This window comes from Hoplias malabaricus, chromosome 1 (assembly GCF_029633855.1).
Source record: "Hoplias malabaricus isolate fHopMal1 chromosome 1, fHopMal1.hap1, whole genome shotgun sequence".
In the NCBI taxonomy this organism is placed as follows: domain Eukaryota; kingdom Metazoa; phylum Chordata; class Actinopteri; order Characiformes; family Erythrinidae; genus Hoplias; species Hoplias malabaricus.
In genome coordinates this window covers 44,233,254-44,254,853 of record NC_089800.1, presented here as the reverse complement: position 1 = coordinate 44,254,853, position 21,600 = coordinate 44,233,254, and the positions used below count along the sequence as shown (strand labels likewise).

The window sequence follows — 21,600 nt, the reverse complement described above, 5'->3', positions numbered from 1 at the left end:
TGCCACCAAAAATAAATGATATTAAATATAAAGATTAATTTTTTAAACCACAATTTATTGTTATATATATAAAGTTTTGCTACAATTATAAACACTTTACACTTATAGTGTAAAACTATTCTTTTAATGTTCTCTGTGTAACTAATACTTTAGGTAAACAACCTCCTTTTGCATGAAGAAATTCCCTGGTGATTTTAGTGTAACTTTTACTGTTCCAGTAACTGACGTAACCGACCAACATTATGTAAATAATATTGTGTCAAGTTATCAAACCATTACAAGCCAATCTAGCTTTTGTCATTTTTAGGAATGTGTTATTATATCAAAGTGATTTCTGTATAAGCCACAAATTGCTTTAAAATTATTTAGATTCTTTTTATATTTGATTTTGATTCTGTAATCAGAATTGGAAGTGTATGTGAACAATAATCAAATGCTAGCAACAGCCCACAACTCACATTTCAATGCATCCTTATTGATCTTAGCTGTAAATGCTTCAGTATTCCTGGAAGAGCTATAGTCTTGTTACAGTGTAATTTACCTTTATCACCAGTCAAGCCTCTTCTATTCACTAGTCCAATAGTCTGTGTGGAGATCTGTAGTCTTTAAGCTCTTTTAAGTCAAGTGCTTGACATAAGTTAATATGCATAATAGCTACAGAAAAAAAATAGGCATTATTTTGTAGGTTTAAGCACAAAATACACCTTCTTATCTCATCTTTATAAACCTAGAGCTCCCATGGCTTACACACTTTGTGTAGAGACCACTGAAATAATCAGAGCGTTTGGTGTAGATTATGTATCTTTGGTATCGCTTGTTTCTAAGCATTCATTGATTAATTGTAACCGTTTTTCCTGTTCAGGGTCGTGGTGGGTCGGGAGCCTACCCAGAATCAGAGGGTGCTCTAATCCTTCACAGGGCCACACACACTCATACATTCACTCACACACCTATGGACATTTTTGAGTCACCAACATGAGTTTTTGAACCATGGGAGGAAACCCACGTGGACGCAGGGAGAACATATCAAACTCCCCACAGACAGTCACCTGGAGCAAGACTTGAACCCACAACCCCAGGACCCTGGAAATAATAATTTAGTTTTGTGGAAAGAAAAGACATTCTTTATATTATTTGCCTTGTTTGTCATCATGCTTTTTCATCTGTCATAGAAATCTGTGGTGACTCAAAGCGATCAAGACAGATTTTAAACTGAGTGCAAATTTAAATATATATCTGTGTAATTAGTTTAATAGTAATTAAAAAGCCGCATTGCTGAATAACATTGGTCCTCACCTCAACAGCATAGCATTCAGACTGACCCCAGCAGCAGAAAGCTGAGGATCTATAGCCTGTGAGGAACAGATCTGCTTATCATCAACACACCCAGTGGAGCCCTGAACCCTGCATACATAATTGATTTGCTGTCATTTTGTTTATCATATTTCGTCTGTTCAGTATTTAATAAAATTCATTCACTGTCTATAACCACGTATCCAGTTCAGGCATTTCAGTGGTTCTGGTGCCCACCCTAAATCACTGGGCACAGGGCAGACACACACCCTAGACAGGGCTCCAATCCTTAAAAAGAAATTATATATAAAATTTTAAAAATATATAAAAACAGTTAAAAGTGACGCAGTAGTCTAAGTGTCAGCCCTAACATTGTGACCAGCCATGGTTTCTAACACAATACATCTACTCTCCCTGAGTTTAGTAAGGTACTCATCTCTCACATTACTCCATATGATGCTAGCCAGCGAGGTCACCTGTTAGATAAACACAACAGATGGATACTTAACATCATTTTACACAACAGCCTTAAACCTTTGCTTAGTTTGTACCCTGATATACTTCAGGTGTAATAGTGCACATGCTTTAAGCTTTTATATGATTCTAAGATCAAGATACAGTTGTGGGTTTTGTTTTATATGGTTTAAATATCTTGATTCCAAAGTTTGCTGATATTTCACTGATTTCAGACACATTACATACTTTTTAAGTGACATACATTGTTTTCAGTAGTAACTGCAGGATTGGCCACAAGACAAAAACACGATATTCAACTGAAGCCACCAACCAGCCCCAGTAGAGAATAACAATTAGTATAGTAAATATTAGAATTACTGCCTGAACAAAAGCATTTCAGAAAGCTAGGTGGCAAATATTTAATAAGCTATTAGCAATTCAATACCTGAAACCAATATTATTTAATTTAGCATGCTCCAAAGCATGTCATGTACAAAGTTGTCTACAACAATGTTCAACCAAGCCCTCAACCTGGTCGTCTGCTTAAGTGGCCCTGCTATTCAATATATTATTTATATATATAAATAATAATAATAATTCATTTTAGATGTTTCATGACACTCAAGGTCACCTTACATTAACATACGGTAAGTTACAACAAAAAAAACATGATCACAACACACAAGCATAAAACAAATGTATAAAATGTGTTAAAGTGTTTAAAAAGATGAGTTTTTAGAGCAGTTTTGAATTCTGCAATGGAATGATATATATATCATTCAAGAATATATATCAAAGGTGATTGCTCTAAGACTGCAAGGGAAGCTCAGCTTCCCCTAAAATGTCAAAAAATAAGTGATCAAATATATACTGTTGTGTGTACATGTCATTGAATAAATATGCACTACAGCGCGATTAACTTTTGTTCAGAATCAGCTTCTTCTGCAGATTTCAAACAATAGACAATCAGCAGACTCTCTCACCCCATCATCAACCCCCCTCCTCCCCCACACTGGCTCTCACACCTCCACCCCCAGCTTGTCTCACCATCAGCCTGCAGGACGTCCACAGACTCTTCAGCAGACAGAAGGTGAAGAAAGCCCCGGGACCTGATTCAGTTTCTCCATCCATCCTAAAACACTGCTGTGACCAACTAGCACCAGTCTTCACCAGCATCTTCAACAGATCACTGGAGCTCCGTTGTGTTCCAGCCTGCTTCAAGACCTCCACCATCATTCCAGTCCCCAAGAAATCCACCATCACTGGATTTAATGATTACAGACCTGTCGCCCTGACATCTGTGGTCATGAAGGTCTTTGAACGCCTGGTCTTAGCCCACCTAAAGACCATTACAGACCCCCTGCTGGACCCCCTGCAGTTTGCATACAGAGCAAACAGATCTGTTGATGATGTGGTCAACCTAACTCTCCACTTCATCCTTCAGCATCTAGACAGCTCTGGAACCTACGCTCGGGTTCTGTTTGTTGACTTTAGCTCGGCTTTCAACACCGTTGTGCCGCAGCTACTTCAAAGCAAACTGTCCCAGCTGTCAGTGCCGGACTCCATGTGTCAGTGGATTGCAAACTTCCTCACAGACAGAAGACAGTATGTGCGGCTTGGGAAACACACCTCAGACCTTCGAACACTCAGTACTGGAGTTCCACAAGGGTGTGTTCTTTCACCCCTTCTCTTCAGCCTTTACACCAACGACTGTGTCTCCAAGGAACCAGCTGTAAAGCTCCTGAAGTTTGCAGATGATTCCACTCTGGTGGGCCTCATAGCCAATAGTGATGAGTCTGCTTACAGAAAGGAGGTTGGTAAGCTGGTGTCCTGGTGCAGTGACAACCACTTGCTGCTGAACACAGACAAGACTGTAGAGATGGTGGTGGATTTCCGACGCAACCCACCCCCTGTATCCCCCCTCTACATCAAGGGCACCGCAGTTTCCACTGTAGAATCACTCAAGTTCCTGGGCACCACCATATCCAGGGACCTGAAGTGGGAGAGGAACACCGTCTCCATCACCAAGAAAGCTCAGCAGAGAATGTTCTTCTTGAGACAGCTCAAGAAATTTGACCTGCCACAGACCCTGATGATCCAGTTCTACACAGCGATCATCGAGTCCATCATCACCTCATCCATAACCACCTGGTTTGGTTCCTCTACCTCACAAGAAAGAGCCAGGCTCCAGTGCATCATCAGATCAGCAGAGAAGATCATTGGATGTAACCTGCCAACGCTTCAGGAGATCCACACCAGCAGGGTGAGGAAACGCGCTCGCAAAATTATGCTTGACCCCTCACATCCTGGACATCACCTCTTCCAGACTCTCCCTTCTGGTAGAAGATCATCAAAACCAGCACAACACGACATGCTAACAGCTTCTTTCCCAGAGCTGTAGCTCTCCTCAACCACAGTGAACACCTCTGAGTCTCCAAACCACTGAACTAAACCGACTGGACATAACTGCACTGAACAGGACACTTTACTCACTTGCACTATGCTATTTTGCACAGCTGTACAGAAGTTCTATTTCTGTAACTTCTACAACAATATATAATATAACCTACTTTAGGAATATCTGGAAACATTTATATTAATACTCATATCTGTACAGTATAGATTTTATATTTTACGTTGTCTAATTTATGTCTTAACGCTCTTTTTTTTTCTAGTACTTAACTGTATTTTTTTAGTCTATTTATTGTTTATTGTACCTCTTTTAGAGTTTTTGTTAACAATCTGTGTACGTGTTACATGTCATACATGTGTTGCTGTCACCAAGACAAATTCCTAGTATGTTTAACATACCTGGCGAAATAAAGAGATTCTGATTCTGATTCTGATTCTTATCACTGGTAAAGACGCAGCTTTCCTCTCAATCATTCCCGCAGTTTCACAGTGATTTAAACAGTGAGGACTCTGAGCGTCCACAGAGTTCAATAGAGAAGCAGCGAAGTGCAGCGAAACGAGACGAGTCATTGGATAAATGCTGGGCTTTTTCCCGCCCATCGGACGCTCAGCGTCTCTGGGGGTCTATGGGGCAGTGGGCTGGCCTCGGCTGGCCCGGACGCTCAGCTTCTGCATGATGATTGGATGATCTGTCTGAGGCTGAATCCCTTTTTGATTGACAGCGAAATGAGCGAATCAGCGATCCTTTGGTGTAAAGATCCGTGGGAGCATTACATTTTCATTCTGTTCTGAGTTGAACCGAAGACTTTCTTAAACCTCTTAGCGGCATTTTCTTTGTTAAAAACGACTAGTGACAAATCGAGCTTCTATTTCTGGTGGGTTTTTTTGTAGCTGATTGTGTTTGGAGACTGATTTCTGTCACTCTTTCTGACTTCTATCGCAGTTTCTGTCCAGCGGGTGCTGCTGAGCCCCTCCATGTCACAAAGCACTCACAGGCGGACACACTTCACATGGGCCAAGGCCGTTTAAGCAGCCTAGCTCTGCTGGCCATTGAGAGGACACTAGTCAAGACCCTGGAAAAGACGCCTTGTTGGTACGACAGGGTCACAGATCATTTTCTTAAAAAGGAACGGAGGGTAGAATTTATGTATAAATAAACCAACACATTTTAGATGTAGGTGGAAATAGGGCTTCCCCTCCTCGAAAGACCAGCATCCGCCACTGATATATATATATATATATACTTAGTACACTAAATGTGTGTGTGTGTGTGTATATATATATATACACACACACACACACACACACACGGTATTCTACTTTGGTGTACTAAGTATAGTTTTATAACAGCTGAGAGGCTACTGGGGTTACCAAGGTTATGTGGTTTCTACCCACTAATTAGTACTGTGCCAATATCACCCTCAGACACATCAAACTTATTGGGAATTTCACAAGAAAAACAATTGTGTGGACTGATGCAAGTTTTCCCCCTCCCATATACTAATGTGCCACATTATTAACTATCTATGCTGCCTTCTGTAAATCTTTACCGGCTGATGTGAACTCATGCTATGTTTGTTTATCATTTCTACAGTTCCATACATTTATATGATTCAGTGGTGCCTGGATATCCTTACCATCTTATAGAGCAGATATACAGAGGAAGGGTAACTGTAGTAACACCAGGCACAAAGCACCAGAAAAGCATGAATGTACACTTAAGATGAGAAGATTAATTGTGGAATTTCAGGTTTTCCAAACCCTGTTACATAATGACCAAGATGTACAGTACATTTATGGTGGTGATGGGAAATATGTATCAAGAGGTCTATAAGGCAAATTTAACCAATATATTTATTACAAACGACCAGAAAACAGGCCTTTTTGTTGTTGTTTTTTTTAATGGTAGAAGATATATCATGGGCAAAATTAACAGTCAGCACCATGGCTGAAACCTTCTGATACTGCAGCGCTCCCAAGGCCAGGGTTCCATTTGAGTAGGGTTAACATAAAAGCAGGGACTGATTTCATATTCATAATACTGTGACACATTTGAGGCAGGGTGTATTTTTCTTGAAAATAACTTCTAAATAGTTATTTTAGACAAATAAATAGACAAATCACTAGATTTCGATTTCCAGTCTGTACCACCATAACTGCAATGCTTCCATTCTAGGTGTACGACATTAAATATTCCCCTATTAATTTAGGAAGATTTACATTTACACTTACAGCATTTAGCAGACGTTCTTATCCACAGCGACTCACAAACGTGCTCAGTGTTCAGACAGAATGTGTATCATAGCTAGTACAAATAGGTTCGAGTCCAAACGCCCCTTGAGCTCAGACGATGTCAGGACAAGGGCAGTGATTCCTCGAAAGAACAAAACATAGTGTGTCCAATACACAACATCTAGTCAGTGCTCATACCTAGAAAGAAAGAAGTTAAAGGAGGAAGGTAGAAACAAATGGGCAAGCCCATACTGAGGGCAGTATTCTGAAAAACAGCTTTTATGACATGCTAAAAGACAGTCATGTATCTTATTCATCTGTATATTATCCGCTGGGCCTGGCCCAAACACGCTGCTAAAAGTACTGTACTGTAATAATTAAAAACTAAAAATATACCCCCGTTTCATACGGTTTTTTCCGTTTCATATGCATTGTGAGTGACATATCGACAGCTTTACGTCTTATTGCCCCCTGCTGCTGTAAACTCATATATTCGGCCGCTAAAATGGAAAATTGGTTCACAAGATGGCGCCAAAAGAGCGTTCACAGCAGAAAGGAATTCCACCGGTCGTGGGGGCGAGACGGGATGGTAATAGGGCACTAGTCATTGCCACAGAACGGTTAAATGCGGAACAGACATTCCATTGTACGCTATTTCATCACAAATAAATGTATGCGTATGCTGGCCTGCAGTACAGGCTTATATGGAAAACACTTCCTGCAAGTTGATAAGATTGGTTCTTATGTATATTTCATAAGATACCATGACTGTCTAGTTTTAGATTATTTTTGTTTAAGACACTGGTTTTAGACTGTTTTTGAAACACTTTAATGGTAGAAATAGCATGACCCACTTACAAATTGTACTCACTATTCACTACTCACTATGTGTGTGTCTGCGTTTCCTGCCCTAGATAAATTAAAGTATTAGTTTTTGCAAGGTTATTAACGACGTTTCATTTCTGTGTAGAAATTACCACTTGGAAATGTTAACGAGGTTAAAAACATGATTCTTCATGGGAAGGGTCTTATTGTCAGCATTGTGTGTGACCCTGGTACTTTTCGCCGTCATTTAAAGGAAATGTTTCTCATCTCAAAATTTTTACTGTGATAAACATACAGGGTCATTTCCGTTTTAAGAATTTGACAGGCCATTTTTAGAGGATTATTTCACCCAGCATTTTTACAGTTAAGTTCAAGTTTAAATATCCCAACCACATTAATTAGCAAAACATCAAAATATGACTATATAATGTCAAATTCCAAACAGAAACAGACATGGTTACATACTTTGAAAAAGATAAATTAGAAAAAAATAGTTAAACTCTTCAGTATAAGGAGCTCATGAGCATTTTGTCATTAATTATTAAAACAAAGCTTTTAGCCTCTGGCTCTTGTTCTTCCCAGTTTACTAAAAGATATGTTAAACATTACACCGTGGGAAATTGTTACGTAACCAATCTTCTGCTCATATACCATTTTAAAATAATCACAAAAAAGCACACAGTGGCCCTGCAAGGTTCAAACGGTTCAAATCTCCTTTATAGGAGGAGCCGTTAATTCTTTGATCATATTATGCATATTATTTTACTCTGAATATATCTTAATATTAACATTATACATCATAGTAACTTTTTCATATAAATTAATTAAAAATTAATTTTCCTTGCTTTTGAAATGAAATGTTTAATGTTGTATGCTATGCATTAACTAGCACATTCACATTAAACTTCTGAATGTAGCCTACAACCATAGTTCCAGGTCACATTGAAAAAATGGGATCGGCCTAGACTGCTGTTTGAAAATCTTACTGTAAAATTAAAAGTCACATGCTTCTCAGGCAGTCATAGTAATCTCTAGATTAAACTAAAAGCCCAAACTAATAGCTCATGGCCAAGATTCACAGACAGTCGTAAATTAGTTCTATTTCTTCTTATTTTAAAATATGTGTGAGCCAATGAAAAAATCTAAAACCAATCCAAAGTGAAAGGTTTAACTAGTTCGCCACAAAAATGGAGGAATATTAAGCTTCTGTCCAGGCATTGTGCCAGACAGAGGACTGGGAATTGAAAAACCGGACTGTTCATCGTAAAGCTAAATGTCTGGCCACCCAACAAAGGTGTGCAACACCTCACATTAAAACAACATTCATCTACTTCATGTCTCATTCACATATAACACCCAACAGCTACAGTAGTGCTCACTCTGGTTTGCCTTCTGGACTAATCCATCTTCTTTTTTAAAGACTTCTCCTTCTGCCCTTTTCTTTCCCTCAGTTTGATTCTTCACACAATCTCTGTTTATGAATTAAGTGCTCATGCATGTGGGCAGAATGATCAAAGCAGCAGTGAGTGTATTGTAGTAAACAGGCAGGTAGCCATCCAATCAATTTGTTAGGTCTGACTTAAAACCAGCAAAACACATGCTAACACATCACCACAATCTCATCTCAGTTGTGGAACTATACATTGCAACTATATGGTAAACTGAGTTGATAAAATGAATAATGAGTGAAAATATAATATTGCCATGATTCACTGCCAGTGCCGTTCCCACTGAGAGTTTGTTTTGAGTTCTGTTATTCACAATGAAGCTTTAGGGAAGGTTGTGATTTGCGGAGGAGTGGGTCTGTCTCTGTTTTAATAATGGTCAGTTCTTATTTTCGGGCTTAGTGTGTTGAGCTTTACTGAGAAAACTGTCCACACTCCCTCCCTCGCTCCCTCCCTTCGCACGCCACCACCACCAAAACAAAAACAACGCCTCTACTATCCGCCTCTCTCCCCTCGGTCGTCAGGTGACGTGCCGGTGTCGGGGTCACGTGACCGGGCCGCGGAGGCGCGTCATTCGCTGTAACCCAAAAGTGGAGTTTAGAGCCTGGAGACACCGCGGACCTGTACGAAGGGAGAGAGCGACACAGAGATAAACGAGCTCGGAGGCAACGGACGACGCGCCCACACTCAGCGGCTGTAATTTCCATCACAGTGCAGTGAAATGAGGGCAACATGGGTGCCAAAGAGTCACGGATAGGCTTCCTTTCTTACGACGAGGCCGTCAAAAGAGGTAACGGTTAATCGGCTCTCAGTTAATCAGGAATAAGTTCGCCAGCTTCTTATCCGAATTCTCCTTTCCACCTTAAATGGTGCGACAGTTACAGTCTAGGGTCCGCAGTCTGCAGCTTGTTACGATAAGCACTGCGCCGTTTAAGGTGGAAAGGGAAAATTGAACAAGAAGAAGCCAACTCCAGCTTCGTGAGTTAATCACGGATTTGTCGCCGCTCTTTAGCCACGGGCTGTGGCCCGAGGAGCTCAACGCTGACGGGGCTCGGCTTTAACGTTAACCAGAGCGCAGCAGACATGTTGAGCAGTTAACGCGCCTGTATAGCGGTACGGCTAACCGTGGTTAGCCAGCTACTGTTATTTTAGTCTGGGCTTAAAGGTGGGGTCTGTCTCGTTAAGCGGTTTGTACAGTGCTACAAGCTGCAACGTGTTGTGTGCGTATGTTGGTGGTATGTGGGCAGGGAGCCTTAGCTTGGCTCCCACACAGACACATTTCTTTTCTGTTTTAGGGGTCTGCGCTGTTTCTCGACAGGAAAACATGTTAAAGGCTCTACGCCTATTGTTTTTCTAGATACAAAGTTCCATCCAGCTACTTGTGAATCCGAGTTTGTTTACTACTCGAGTCCAACTCGATGCTGCTGTCAGGTTCAACATGACACCGAGTGCTGAAACAAGACCCGAGAGCTGGAGCTGTAAATCTGTGTCCGGGAGACTGACCCAGAGTGCAAGTCTAGTCCTGGATCACACAGCTTAATCTCTGATCAAGAAGCCGACCCTTTATGTCCATAAGTTTGTAGACACTAATTTTCTCAACGCTTCTTCCCAAATAAATGGGGTTAGTAGCATTAATTAGGACTTATGACCTGTGTGATATCTGATTTTTAAATACGTAATATCAGGTCTCATGAGTTAAATATGTTATTGCTAAAACCGTATCTCAGAAATTTGCACAAAACAAGGACTTGAACATCAAGCAACATAATGGTTTTCATAATAACTAAGTGTGTGCTAACTTCAGAAGCCTTTAATGCAATGGACATTTGTTTCCTATCTCCACCTCGCATTTCACCTAAAACCACCCTGAATGACAAGTCACGTCTTAAAGATCCCAGGCAAAGACAAAGGTTTTAGTTTATTAACATGTCAGTGTGGTGATTTAAAAAAAAAAATCATGATAGAAATTGTATCTTGGGCAAATATACAAATAATTGCTGACAATTTCCATGTTGAAAACACAGTTGTCCAAAGGCTTTCTTGAGTGAATTTAGACAGCCAGGGTTTTTTATGCTGTAAACCTAAGGAACCAATCATGTCAACATTTGGGTAGGGGGTTTCCTAGCTTCAAGTGAGTGGAGTAAATGGAGACAGAGGTTGGGACTAACTGGGTTTTAAACAATGACTGGACAGGGACGGACATTACTTTATTATGTTTTTAAAAATCGTAGTGTTTGTCTGTTCAGGTAGCTTTTTTTCTTATGAGAAGGTTTTACACCAAAATTGTAAACATTTTTGTGAGGATTTAATTGCCTAAGACTACAAGAGCACTATTAAGGTCAGGTTCTGATGTTAGATGATTAGATCTAGACAACAAATGGTACCAACACCTCCTGAGAAACCTTTCTCACTGTTCCACAGCCCCATGTTAGTGGGAGGTTAGTGGCAGGTTATCAGTCTAGCCAATGCTTGGCATTGAACATAACCTTTGGTTCATGTGGGCTTGTATCTTGGTATCCAATTCTGTTTCCAAAGTTTTTTATATATAGATATTACAAGCTGCATTGGCATACGTGAATACATTTCGACACAGAATATGGAACTCAAGCCCTGCTAAAATATGGACAGATGTAACCTTGCTTTGTGGAAAACAACTTGATTTATTTTTTCTAGCCTGCATTCACAGTTTCTACAGCAATGAATTATTCATGAATTGTTTGAAAAGCACACCATGCTCCATCGTACATGTGATTTGTTGTCATGTTGGTTTTCGTGCCCATGTTTTCTGTAACAACACAAATGTTGACTGGTTGAAAAACCTATATCTCTGTATGCAACGGGCACACCATCAACATTTCTTTAGACCTTTTTATATAGGTCAGCATTGCACTGTTCAATCTGCAAGCCTGGAGTATCCATTCATTCATTAGACTGAGTGTAGATGTGGTAGTATGTCCATTGATTTTGTGAATAGTTCCACCCTGAGGCCCAAATCAATCATCAGCTTCTAAAAGAAATCGAGATCCAGTTTGATTCAGTCTTTTTTGTCAAGCGAGGAATAATGAGTGTTTTCATATTAAAGGTATAAGTGCTTCTACATAATGATTAATTCCTTTAAGACTTCAGTCTCTGATTAGTGATCCTGGATGAGTTGATGATGTAAAATACTGTATATTGAAATATCAGTTATTGTTTGCAGTGTTTCTTGGTGTCCTATTCCGCAGAAAGCAGCACTTTAAGTATGAGTCTTATGGAACTTTGCATGCTCAAGATGTTTAATTTTATTTTCCCTGTATTCGAATTCTCATTACACTTGATATTCTTTTATTTCCAAAATGCCATATGATAAAATAGAGTACTTTTAATCCTCCTGACCACATTTGCATCTAAAACAGAGCGCCATACAATAAACAGCTGTCAACTGTTGCACCCGTGTTTTAGCAGGACAGACGTTTTAGAAAAAGTAAGACGGAAGGTGAAGGCAGTGTTCCTGAGGTGCTAGTGTCAGAAGACAGGTGAATGTGTTCATTGTGAGCAGAGGTGATCGACTGTCTGACATCTGCAGTCCAGAAAACTGACAGCATCTGATGAGTCCCACCTTGATGAATAAGCAATATGCCACTGCTGGTTTGCATTAATTTGCATTTTGTTTATATGTTTTTCCCACAACCACAAGTCAGGGGTTTTTATTATCATCAAAGTGACTGCTTGGGTGAAAACCAATCACTGTTTCTCCTCAGTGTCTGTTTGGCATTATCCCTTACTGGTTGACGTCCTTGACCTTCAGTGTCCGCGAAAGTACATTTTAAAAAACATAGACCTATAGAACTACTTTACATTGTTTATAGTTGGAGATTAGTTACAGGTTTAGGAGATTAGCCCTTAGTTTAGCTGACCATGAGAGGGAATTATAAAGCGAGCATGATGTGTTTGATCGTATTTCCCAAAGTATCTGGAGATTTAGTAATTGATTAATTCATGTACTTTAATGTGCACCCATTGCTGAGACAGAACTGCTGACATTTGCTTGTTTAATCTTCATATAAATCCATTTATATTAGAATGGGGTGCTTTGTAACAGCTGCAAATGAGCACCAGCTTAATGCTTCATTCCAAGCTTTTGCTATATAGATATAAATGAGTAATGTGCAGTGATAACAATTTTATTGGCTATTAATTTATGTATGTCTCTATTAGAAAATTGGTTTTTGTATTTGTACAAGAGCAAACTCAGTGAAGTGCATTTTTAGGTCTGAAGACAAAAGCACTGCTTTATTCCACCTCTTCTTCAGTCTGTGTTATCAATGTGGCCTTTTATGTGCTGGGTGAAGCAAGCATCGTGTATGCTCAAAGTTCAGTTATGTGTCACATGAACGATGACGGAAAGGATGTGCGTTTGCGGCAACCAAAACTATAGGTCTGTAATTTTGTATTTTGCTGCGTTCCACAAGATACAGACAAATGAATATGTACAAAACATTCCTGTTTGTCAAATATGACTTCTTAGTACCTGGTGCAACACCAGGAAGTGCATCTAATTTTCATAGATTTGTAGAATGTAGAAATAAAGACAAGCATAAATGTTTATGTATTGTCCTCATCAGATATGTGCATAAAAATATGGCATGTCATTATCTACCTACAATTACAGTCACAGTGTATTACTGAAGCACTGGAACAGTGTTCTCTGGGCTGATCCATACATGACCATTCAATATCAGTACTCAGCTCCACAAATGATGTTATGTCTGTGTCTGTCTTTTTTTTTTTTATATATATATAAATCTTTGACATATACAGTGTACTTGTGTACATGGTGTTACTATGGGTGTGGTGTGAACAGGTAGGTAACTAGCCTATATTTTGGAATTATTCCATTGCCTAATGGTGCTTTCATAGAGATGTAGAGTCATGCCTAGTGGTTTTCGGAATACAAACATACATAATACAGTGAGCATTTTCTCTTTTGTTTTGTTTTATGTTTAAATTTGCAAACACCTTCCATCCCACTGTGTTCAATTCAGTTGATGTATTACAGGTTGTTGAGTTCTGCCTGTGTCTTCAGATTTCATCATCCTGAAAGAGGTCTCCAAAATAAGGAAATTCAGTTCCATTTAATCATCAGAGCTTTACGTGTTTATGAATATCCAGGCTTGACATGAGAGCACCAGAAAATTATTGGATGTCCACATTCACTTGCTGTGTCTCACCCCTGCTGTTGAAGATGCAGCTGACAATGCTCTCTCTTTTTCTCTCTTTATCCCGTTCTCTCTCTTGCAGAATGAGCCACAGTATTTTTGTTTCTGAATGACTCTGAGAATGCCCCAGCAGGCTGCACTCTGGAGAATCAGGCTAAAATGATACACACTCAACTAGAGGACTCACTTTTCCTTCATGTAGACTAACTCTTTGAGCCAGGCCTGTGCCTGGAGTCCTCTGCTTTGAATTAAAGGTTGCCTCTACCTACAGACCTACATATTAGGAGCATACCGGGAGCTTAAAGTAGGTCACGTTCCTGAGTAGGAGAGTGCTGGAATTGATTTGAATGTATGATGCATCCTGAACGCTCAAGTCACAAAATAAGGTTGAGCATTATGGAAGTAGCAACCACACCTCCCTCTTTTCAGAAGTGACAGTCTTTGAAATTGAGTGGAAGCAAAAGAAATCAAAGAAGCTGGGAAGGCTCTAGAAGTCAGTTTATGTGGCTCTGTTGCAGTGGCTGTCATTTCAAAGTGATGAACTGTCACACAAGTCCCCAGCGGCAAACCTTCTTACATTTTCTCCACCACATTAACGATCAGCATTCTGTGCCAGTGTTTCATATGAAACTAATTAACCACAACCTTGAAAGGATTGTGTATGCAACTAATATTTTATAATACTCTTTCATGAGGATGAATAAGGCAAGCAAGTGGTTGACAATGTTGTCATTACTGTTTTTTTTCCCTGTATTTAAACTGTGTAGCAGAGGTTTCTGAATCTTTTATGTTAGCTCTTTCCACAGCTCATCACATTTAGCATTCTTTAACTCTACTGTTGCAGTTTCTTCAGCCTGGAGCTGTTTTCTCTATTTCAGATGTCCTTTTGCCTTTGGACTCTGAGGTTTAATTTGTATTTGATGAGTTTCTGCTGTACACCCAGGGAGTGATCAGCTGCTGAAATTATTCTAGTAATTCAATTTGCTGCGTCTTTCAAGCAGGGATTTTTTTTTTTTCTTTTATGCATACACAAGTAGCAGCAGTCTCGTGCTATCGCTCAGAATAATCTGCCGTGGAAACTAGTCTTATGATTCGCTTAACACTTCAGGATTTTTTTCACACTCCAGCTTGGGAATTGCCAAAGCAAACTGTTTAATTGACCCATAATGACTCAGGAACCGAGAGTGTTCCCTCGGAGGATGAGTTTCTGCTGTTGTGTGAAAATAAAGATAGTGTGCGTGACTGCCATGTGTGGGTGATGTTCCTCATTGTGTTTATTAATATGGACTACGATCTCCCTTGTCATATTATTTTTCACGAAGAACTGAAACAGAAGAATCCTGTGCTTTGATATTGAATTCAAATATATTGCTGTCTCAGTTGGTGCAGTAAAATTAGTATATTTCCAAAGACCTGTCTGACCTTGAAGGTTGGGAAGAAAATAGTCTTAAAATCTCCATCTCTGTGAGTATGGGGCTGACCAGGGATGAGTGGGGAAAATAACTAACTGCACTTTTTCTGTCCAGTATTCTGTCCAAGTGTGCCCATGTCTGAACAGAGCAGATCATTTTCCGGGAAATTCAACTGTACCTCATGCTGTTCCTCCTGCACAGGCGCTACCCCATGCCTAAACAAACTGAACATATTTAAAAATAACTGTCAATGCTAACCAAAATTATTTTCATAAGCTCTGTAACTTTTGCTTTATTTTACTACAGGCATTTGACAGATGAAAAACATCTATTTTTTGTTTCCTTCATTTTGATAAAAAAACAATATGGCAGAGCTAACAACTATAGAAATATATTTGAACTTAAGTTCAAATGGTGTTAAGTTATTGCAATCATTGAGTTGCAATCATTAACCAGCCTTTCTACAGCTTTTCTAAGCAAAGATTAATACTCAGTGGTTTCAGACCTTTGAAACTAGAGATCTTGGTATCTTTAGTTTATAGTGCCCTTCCTGGTTGGGTTTCTCGAACCTTTGCTTTATTATGACACTCACAGGCTCAGAAGTGTTTCCTTTATTTTACACTCTGTGGTAAATTCATGGAAATGTGAGTTCCAGATGTCATCATAACATAATAATAATATCCATTCCTTTCAGCCACAGTGGGAAAAATAATATTTGCATTGTTTCCCAGGTAGGTGAGGATTGTTGACCTTTGTGGTGGTTCATGGCCTTTTGTGATTTGAAGGACGTTCCAATGCATAGAAGCTAAACGTTAACAGTGATGTTGTCTAGTAGTGCCTTCACTGTGGAGTTCTTCTTTCTGAATAGCAACTGGAGCTCAGCCTCTTAGCTTCGACCTTCTTTTATTTCTCTAAGACTGGCTTGGGCTGCGAATATAACTGAATGATTTTCCCGTTTAGTTAGACATATCAGTGTGGGTTATGTTTTTTCTTTTTCTTTTTATATGTTTTTTTTTAAGCTTGTTTAATCTAGGTCATGTGAAAAGGTCTGCCCGCATAGTTAACCTCAGATGCAGCTCTTTGCTGCTCATTTAGCCTGAAAACCTCAGTGTGCCCTGAAATAGAGAAAGGTAACAACAAAAGGCAGGAAAGTACTAGCAGTTTGGGGGCTGTTCTGTTGCAGGGCTCATAATGTGCAGCTTGGCCAAGGCTCAGAGTGTGACTAAGCACATCATCCCTCTCCGTAACACCGTACTAGATCACAGGGACTCAAAAGAGCCTTCCTTTCATTATAGCTGAGCACCTGTGTCACTTGAGGATTTTATGATTGCAGCACCCTGACTGCTTTTTCGTGGTCAGCAGGGCTGTGCTGTGTACAGTCCCTTCGGTCTCCTTTTGTTAGCAAAATGGTATTTGCAGTGGAAAGTCCATTCTTGCCACCACTCGCAGGAAGGCATGGCTGTAAAGGCCTCGCTGTGCATTGTGTGTTGCAGAAAAATTATTGCATCATTTGATGAAAGCATGGGTCTTGCTTGGCTCTGTGTCCTGTGGCAGTGCCTCAGCTGATGCTCATAGTAGAAATGTGATTTGCTTACTCGTCCAACTTCTGGAATCCAGAGTGTTACAAATGAAGTTATTCAACCATATTTTGCAGTAACAACATCTACGTTTCTGGGCAGGCTAACAGATATTGCTACACAAGTGTGAAAAGTGTCACAGCATTCAGATATGAGAACTTTGGGGATGTTAGGTTCCGATGTTGAATGATTTAATTCTGAATCACAAATGCTACTTTGTGTACACATTTGAATGTTTTTGGAAGTAACTAAATTCACACTTGGATCTTTGCTTTTGTCCATAATTCAGATTTTTTTTCAGTCAGTTTATGATGTCATGGTGCTGTCATGTTTTATTTAGTTTTGAGTTTGAAAGTCTATATGTAAGGTCATATTGAATCGTCTGTTGAGGATTATATATTTAATTTGGAGCCAGATCCTTGGAAAAAGTAGGCTCTATTGGCTGATGGCTTACTTGTTACTATGCAGTTTATGGAAATGTTGCTCTTTATATTTGAGTATGTCTAAATCAGGGTTGTGTTTTATTTATTGTGATACTTGTGTTCAGTATACTGATAAATCCCACTGTATTCTCAGAAAATTGTGTTTCCAGCTGCTACAAAAACAGTATCGCCTCTATAAATGCGTGGGTTAAAAAAGGACTCAAGGGCCTGTGGAGTTTAAAGAGCTGGGTGTGAGTAAGTGTATGTGCGTGCGTGTGCAATTAGGACAAAATGCTGACTCCAGCTTGTCCCTGTCATCATAACTCTCAGGGCCTTCAGAACACTTTGCTGATGGCATTGACCTTTCAGCCATATGATTTTTCAAATGGACACAGTGTGTTATCATTACTGTCTTATTAGGATATGAAGGCTAAATACCTCTACACGTCCCTGCACTGTCTGGTTGAATGATTTTATTTTTATTTTTTTCTAAACAGTTACCGATGTGGAACTCAAACGGCTGAAAGATGCCTTTAAAAGGACCAGCGGCTTGTCGGCCTACATGACGCAGCAGTGCTTCTTCAGGGAGGTGCTTGGAGATGGTGTCCCCCCCAAGGTCGCAGAGGTAAGCCAGGCACCAATACACAGTCAGTGCTTTAACCATCATACATCACGGTCACCAGCTGTAATTTGTCCCCTGTACCAGCTCAGAAAAAATGATGTGTGATTACTCCTTTCAGTCCCAGAGCCATCCTCCCACTCACTGGTTTGTGGCTCAGTGTAGATGTTTTGTCAACAACAAATTTCCTGGCTGAGTCATTGTACCCTGTCAAGAAGGGTTTTACTCATGAATCTGTCTGACGTCACTCACTGCAGCTACACTGCTGGCCTTTCTGTGGTTTAACCCCTTTCAGGAAGAAAGTACAGGCTTCTATTCAAATGCGGAATTTGCATTAAGAGAGGAAAGCTATTGTAACCAGCAGCTTACTCTCATCTTCCTAATCTTTCATATTCACATTTTTGTAACTAGAAGAATAGCAGCCTACACTACGTTTTGTCTCCTGGCACCTAGAAGCACCCACTTCTTCTGGGGTTGTTTGTGTATGTTTCATATGGCCAGGAGGTTCAAAGGAAGCATCAGTCAACTTGAGTTGGCATACAAAGATATGCCTGGGACTGAAAAATTGAGATCAAAGTCTCAGTCTAGTTGAGCCCTTATTCTGCTCTTTAATATCATCTATTTTTTTTCCTTCCGAAGTTTTCTCAAACAGCCATCTGTGAGTTAATGATGTTTCTCATTAGGACTATAACGAACACTCCAATTTCTGCAGGGAAGGGCCTTCATAACTCTAATGCTCAGCTTTCAACTTTCAAATTGCATCCCTTAATGCCCAGGAGCTTGTAATTAGATCTGAAATTGCCACATGTTTGCCCACGTTGTGAGCCAGCTACAGTCTAACTGCATAGTGTGCTGATGCCATTGTTTTTGGCAGAGGAGGGGTTGAACATGGCTGTTGTTTTTGTTTGTATTACCTTTTAATATTTCTCTGCTATCAAACATGGCTTGATTTGCTGATTATTAGTCTTTCAGAATTATGATGAAAGGAGATGCAGGTTGTAGGAGCAACATTGATGAAGTGGTCTTTCTTGGACCCACAGCAGGTTGCTGTGAATTGTAACTCTCAGAATCCTAGTCTTTTCATCTGCCTGTCCTAGTTGCAAAAGTTCTCTGCCTTTCTGTACGAGCCATATTACTCAGCTTTCAGAGTGGTTTTTGAAGACTGTATCCCTCAGTATTGTAAGGAGAGTTGGGCTTTTATACTTCCCAGAATCTGGCAGGCTCCAGCTTCTCCCACAGTCAATTGTTGTCATAGGAACCACTATCTAAAAGCCTGTCATCATTTATTTTTTTTGTGTTGCTGCTATCGATCTGGCCTTTGGAGAACAGTGCCACAGAACAAGAGTTCCTGACACTCGGCGATTAAACTAGGACTGCTTCCTTAATGCATACAGGAAGATTATGAACTTGGGCATGCAACTGGAAAAACGTGGAGATGTTTGAATAAAGGGTGTGACTAAAAAGCAAATCAAAAAGTAAACTTGACACTCGTTTTCTCCTTTTGACTCTGCACTTGTGTTTAATGTGTTGGAGGCTGAGAATCTGGAGAACACACAAAGCCATGTTTGAATCACTGTAGCAGGTTAGATGTGCATCAGCAGTTCTCTTGTAAACAGAAGAATCTCTTGATTAAAGCATCACATGCTGCTCAGTGTGAGGAGAACTCTCAACAAGGTTGTGGGAGCAGAGCTAAATATATCTCTACTGCAACAAAATGGCACTATTTCTAGAGTTGAGCTTTTTTATATTGAATGAGTGGTGCCGTCTTTCCAGCGAAGGAATTTCACTGGACAGCAGCCATCCGTGAAAGGTTGTATTCCTGCTTAAATTAATTAAGTAGCTTGAGTTGCTACAGCACCAGCTGAACAGCCTTCTCAAAGCTGACCCAGAAATTTAAAGGGGACATACTATGGGGGGAAAAAACAGTTAGTGAGCACATTAACACATTTATTTTGTTATCTGGGTGGCCTACCAACTCAAAAACTGTGAAACAATACAGCTCATTGAATTGTAGACTTCCACTTCAGTTCCCTTTTTTTAATCAGCATTTATATTAAAGACCAGGATAAGCTGAGCAAATTGGCCACTATGTGCTCAGAGTAATGTGTCCTGATTAAATATGGTGAAAACTGGAGTAGAGGAGATGGAGAATCAACTAAAAATGGCTAAAAAAAGAGCTTCTACTCAGTTGCTTCTTACTTCTGAAAGAAACTGTGGCCACTTATGATACTTGGGTTGAACTTCGAGCATAGGGCAAAATACCCCTGTATATATCCTTTTAATACTTTGTTTTAAGACACATTTTTTGTGCATCTGAGGAGTACGTAGTCCTATTTTAACTAGGTTTGTATATTTTGTGTGTGATTTTTGCCGGACCACCTATCGGGCAGGCCTAGAAAAGGCATTTACGCTTACTGACTGACTGACTGACACCTAATGTTGAAAGGCGCATGTTAATTCAGCCGTATTTCAGAGAGAACTTAAGGTGGCGTCACTACACCGTCTGTTGTTAGTTCAGCCATATTTCACATTCCAGTTTGTGAAACTAAATTTAAAGTTCTGCACTGACCAAACGTCCTCTTTTCCCCAGAGAAGTACTTATTTTGGGACCTAAAAATGCATCCTAAATCGAAAATGATTTCTAAATCACCAATAATTTTGCTGTCTGCAGGCTTTCACCATAAATCCTTCAATAAAATGTTCACTTTGATGACGTTGTTGAAAGATGAGCAGAAGGAGCGAGGGTTAAAGTGTTCAAGGGTTCAGAGAGTTGAGTCTCAAACAGAAATGTGTTGAACGTTGTTGAGGTAATATTGACTTTTTGAGGTAATACTGACTTTCTGACGAGTAAATTACATCTGCACAGCTTTTTGTTTAACTTTACACGAAAACGGAAAAAATCTTATCTTATTATTGACTTATTAACGTCAGAACACCAGAGCGAGGTTTTACTCAATATGTAAATTTCTTACAGCACCGTTTTATCAGTCCGACCCTTATAGAAATCTAAGTCAGAAATAAATATCTAGTTCCCAGTGATGCCCTGTTCCTTTATCAAGTGTAGATTACTTGGTTGATAAAATGTTAAGGTGCTTTGTTTTAGAAATGTTAAAATATTTAAATGTTAAAATGTTATCTTGTATCTTTCTTGTAAACGAGTTGCTTTAATGTCATCTCAACACGGTCCTTCAGTTGTGTAGCTTTGTATGAACAGAAAATAACAGCTTTCCATGATCTTACACACTGTCAGCAACTGACAAGATAAACAATTTTTATAGTTTGTTATTATTGTAAACAAAGACAGTGATATGAAACACCAAATCTTCTCCAGACCTTCCAATGACAGGGGTATATATTTTGGACTTTCTTGTTTTTGAAATGCCAGAAAAACCTCTGTGACAATGGCTTTATGTCTCATAGTGGTATGGCAAAGCAACAGCACCCTCCATAATTATTGGCACCCCTAGTTAAAATGTGCTAAAAGCCTTAAAATTATTATTTTTTTTTATTGCAAAAGCATAGTCTAATTTAAAAACATAAATTTTTTTCGCATAAAAATTTAGAAAAAAGCAATCTTCACCTCAAGTGGGGGGAAAAAAAGAAAAGAAAAAAATCATGACTAAGAAATAATTATTTCCCATAAAATGACCTGTTCCACAATTATTGGCACCCTTAAATTTTATTGGAAATGAATGTATTTGAACCATTT

The 21,600-nt window shown here is 39.5% G+C and overlaps 1 protein-coding gene across 2 annotated transcripts in view; it reads left to right on the top strand.

The window, feature by feature from the left end:
* Positions 1 to 9,293: 9,293 nt before the first annotated feature.
* Positions 9,294 to 21,600, top strand: part of usp32 (ubiquitin specific peptidase 32) — a 43,391-nt gene continuing 31,084 nt past the window's right edge. For both annotated transcript variants that reach the window (XM_066663751.1, XM_066663743.1), the window contains exons 1-2: positions 9,294 to 9,453; positions 17,770 to 17,897. In XM_066663751.1, the coding sequence (XP_066519848.1) occupies positions 9,396 to 9,453; positions 17,770 to 17,897 (186 nt within the window). In that variant the 5' untranslated portion in view covers positions 9,294 to 9,395. The remainder of the gene's footprint in view (positions 9,454 to 17,769; positions 17,898 to 21,600) is intronic.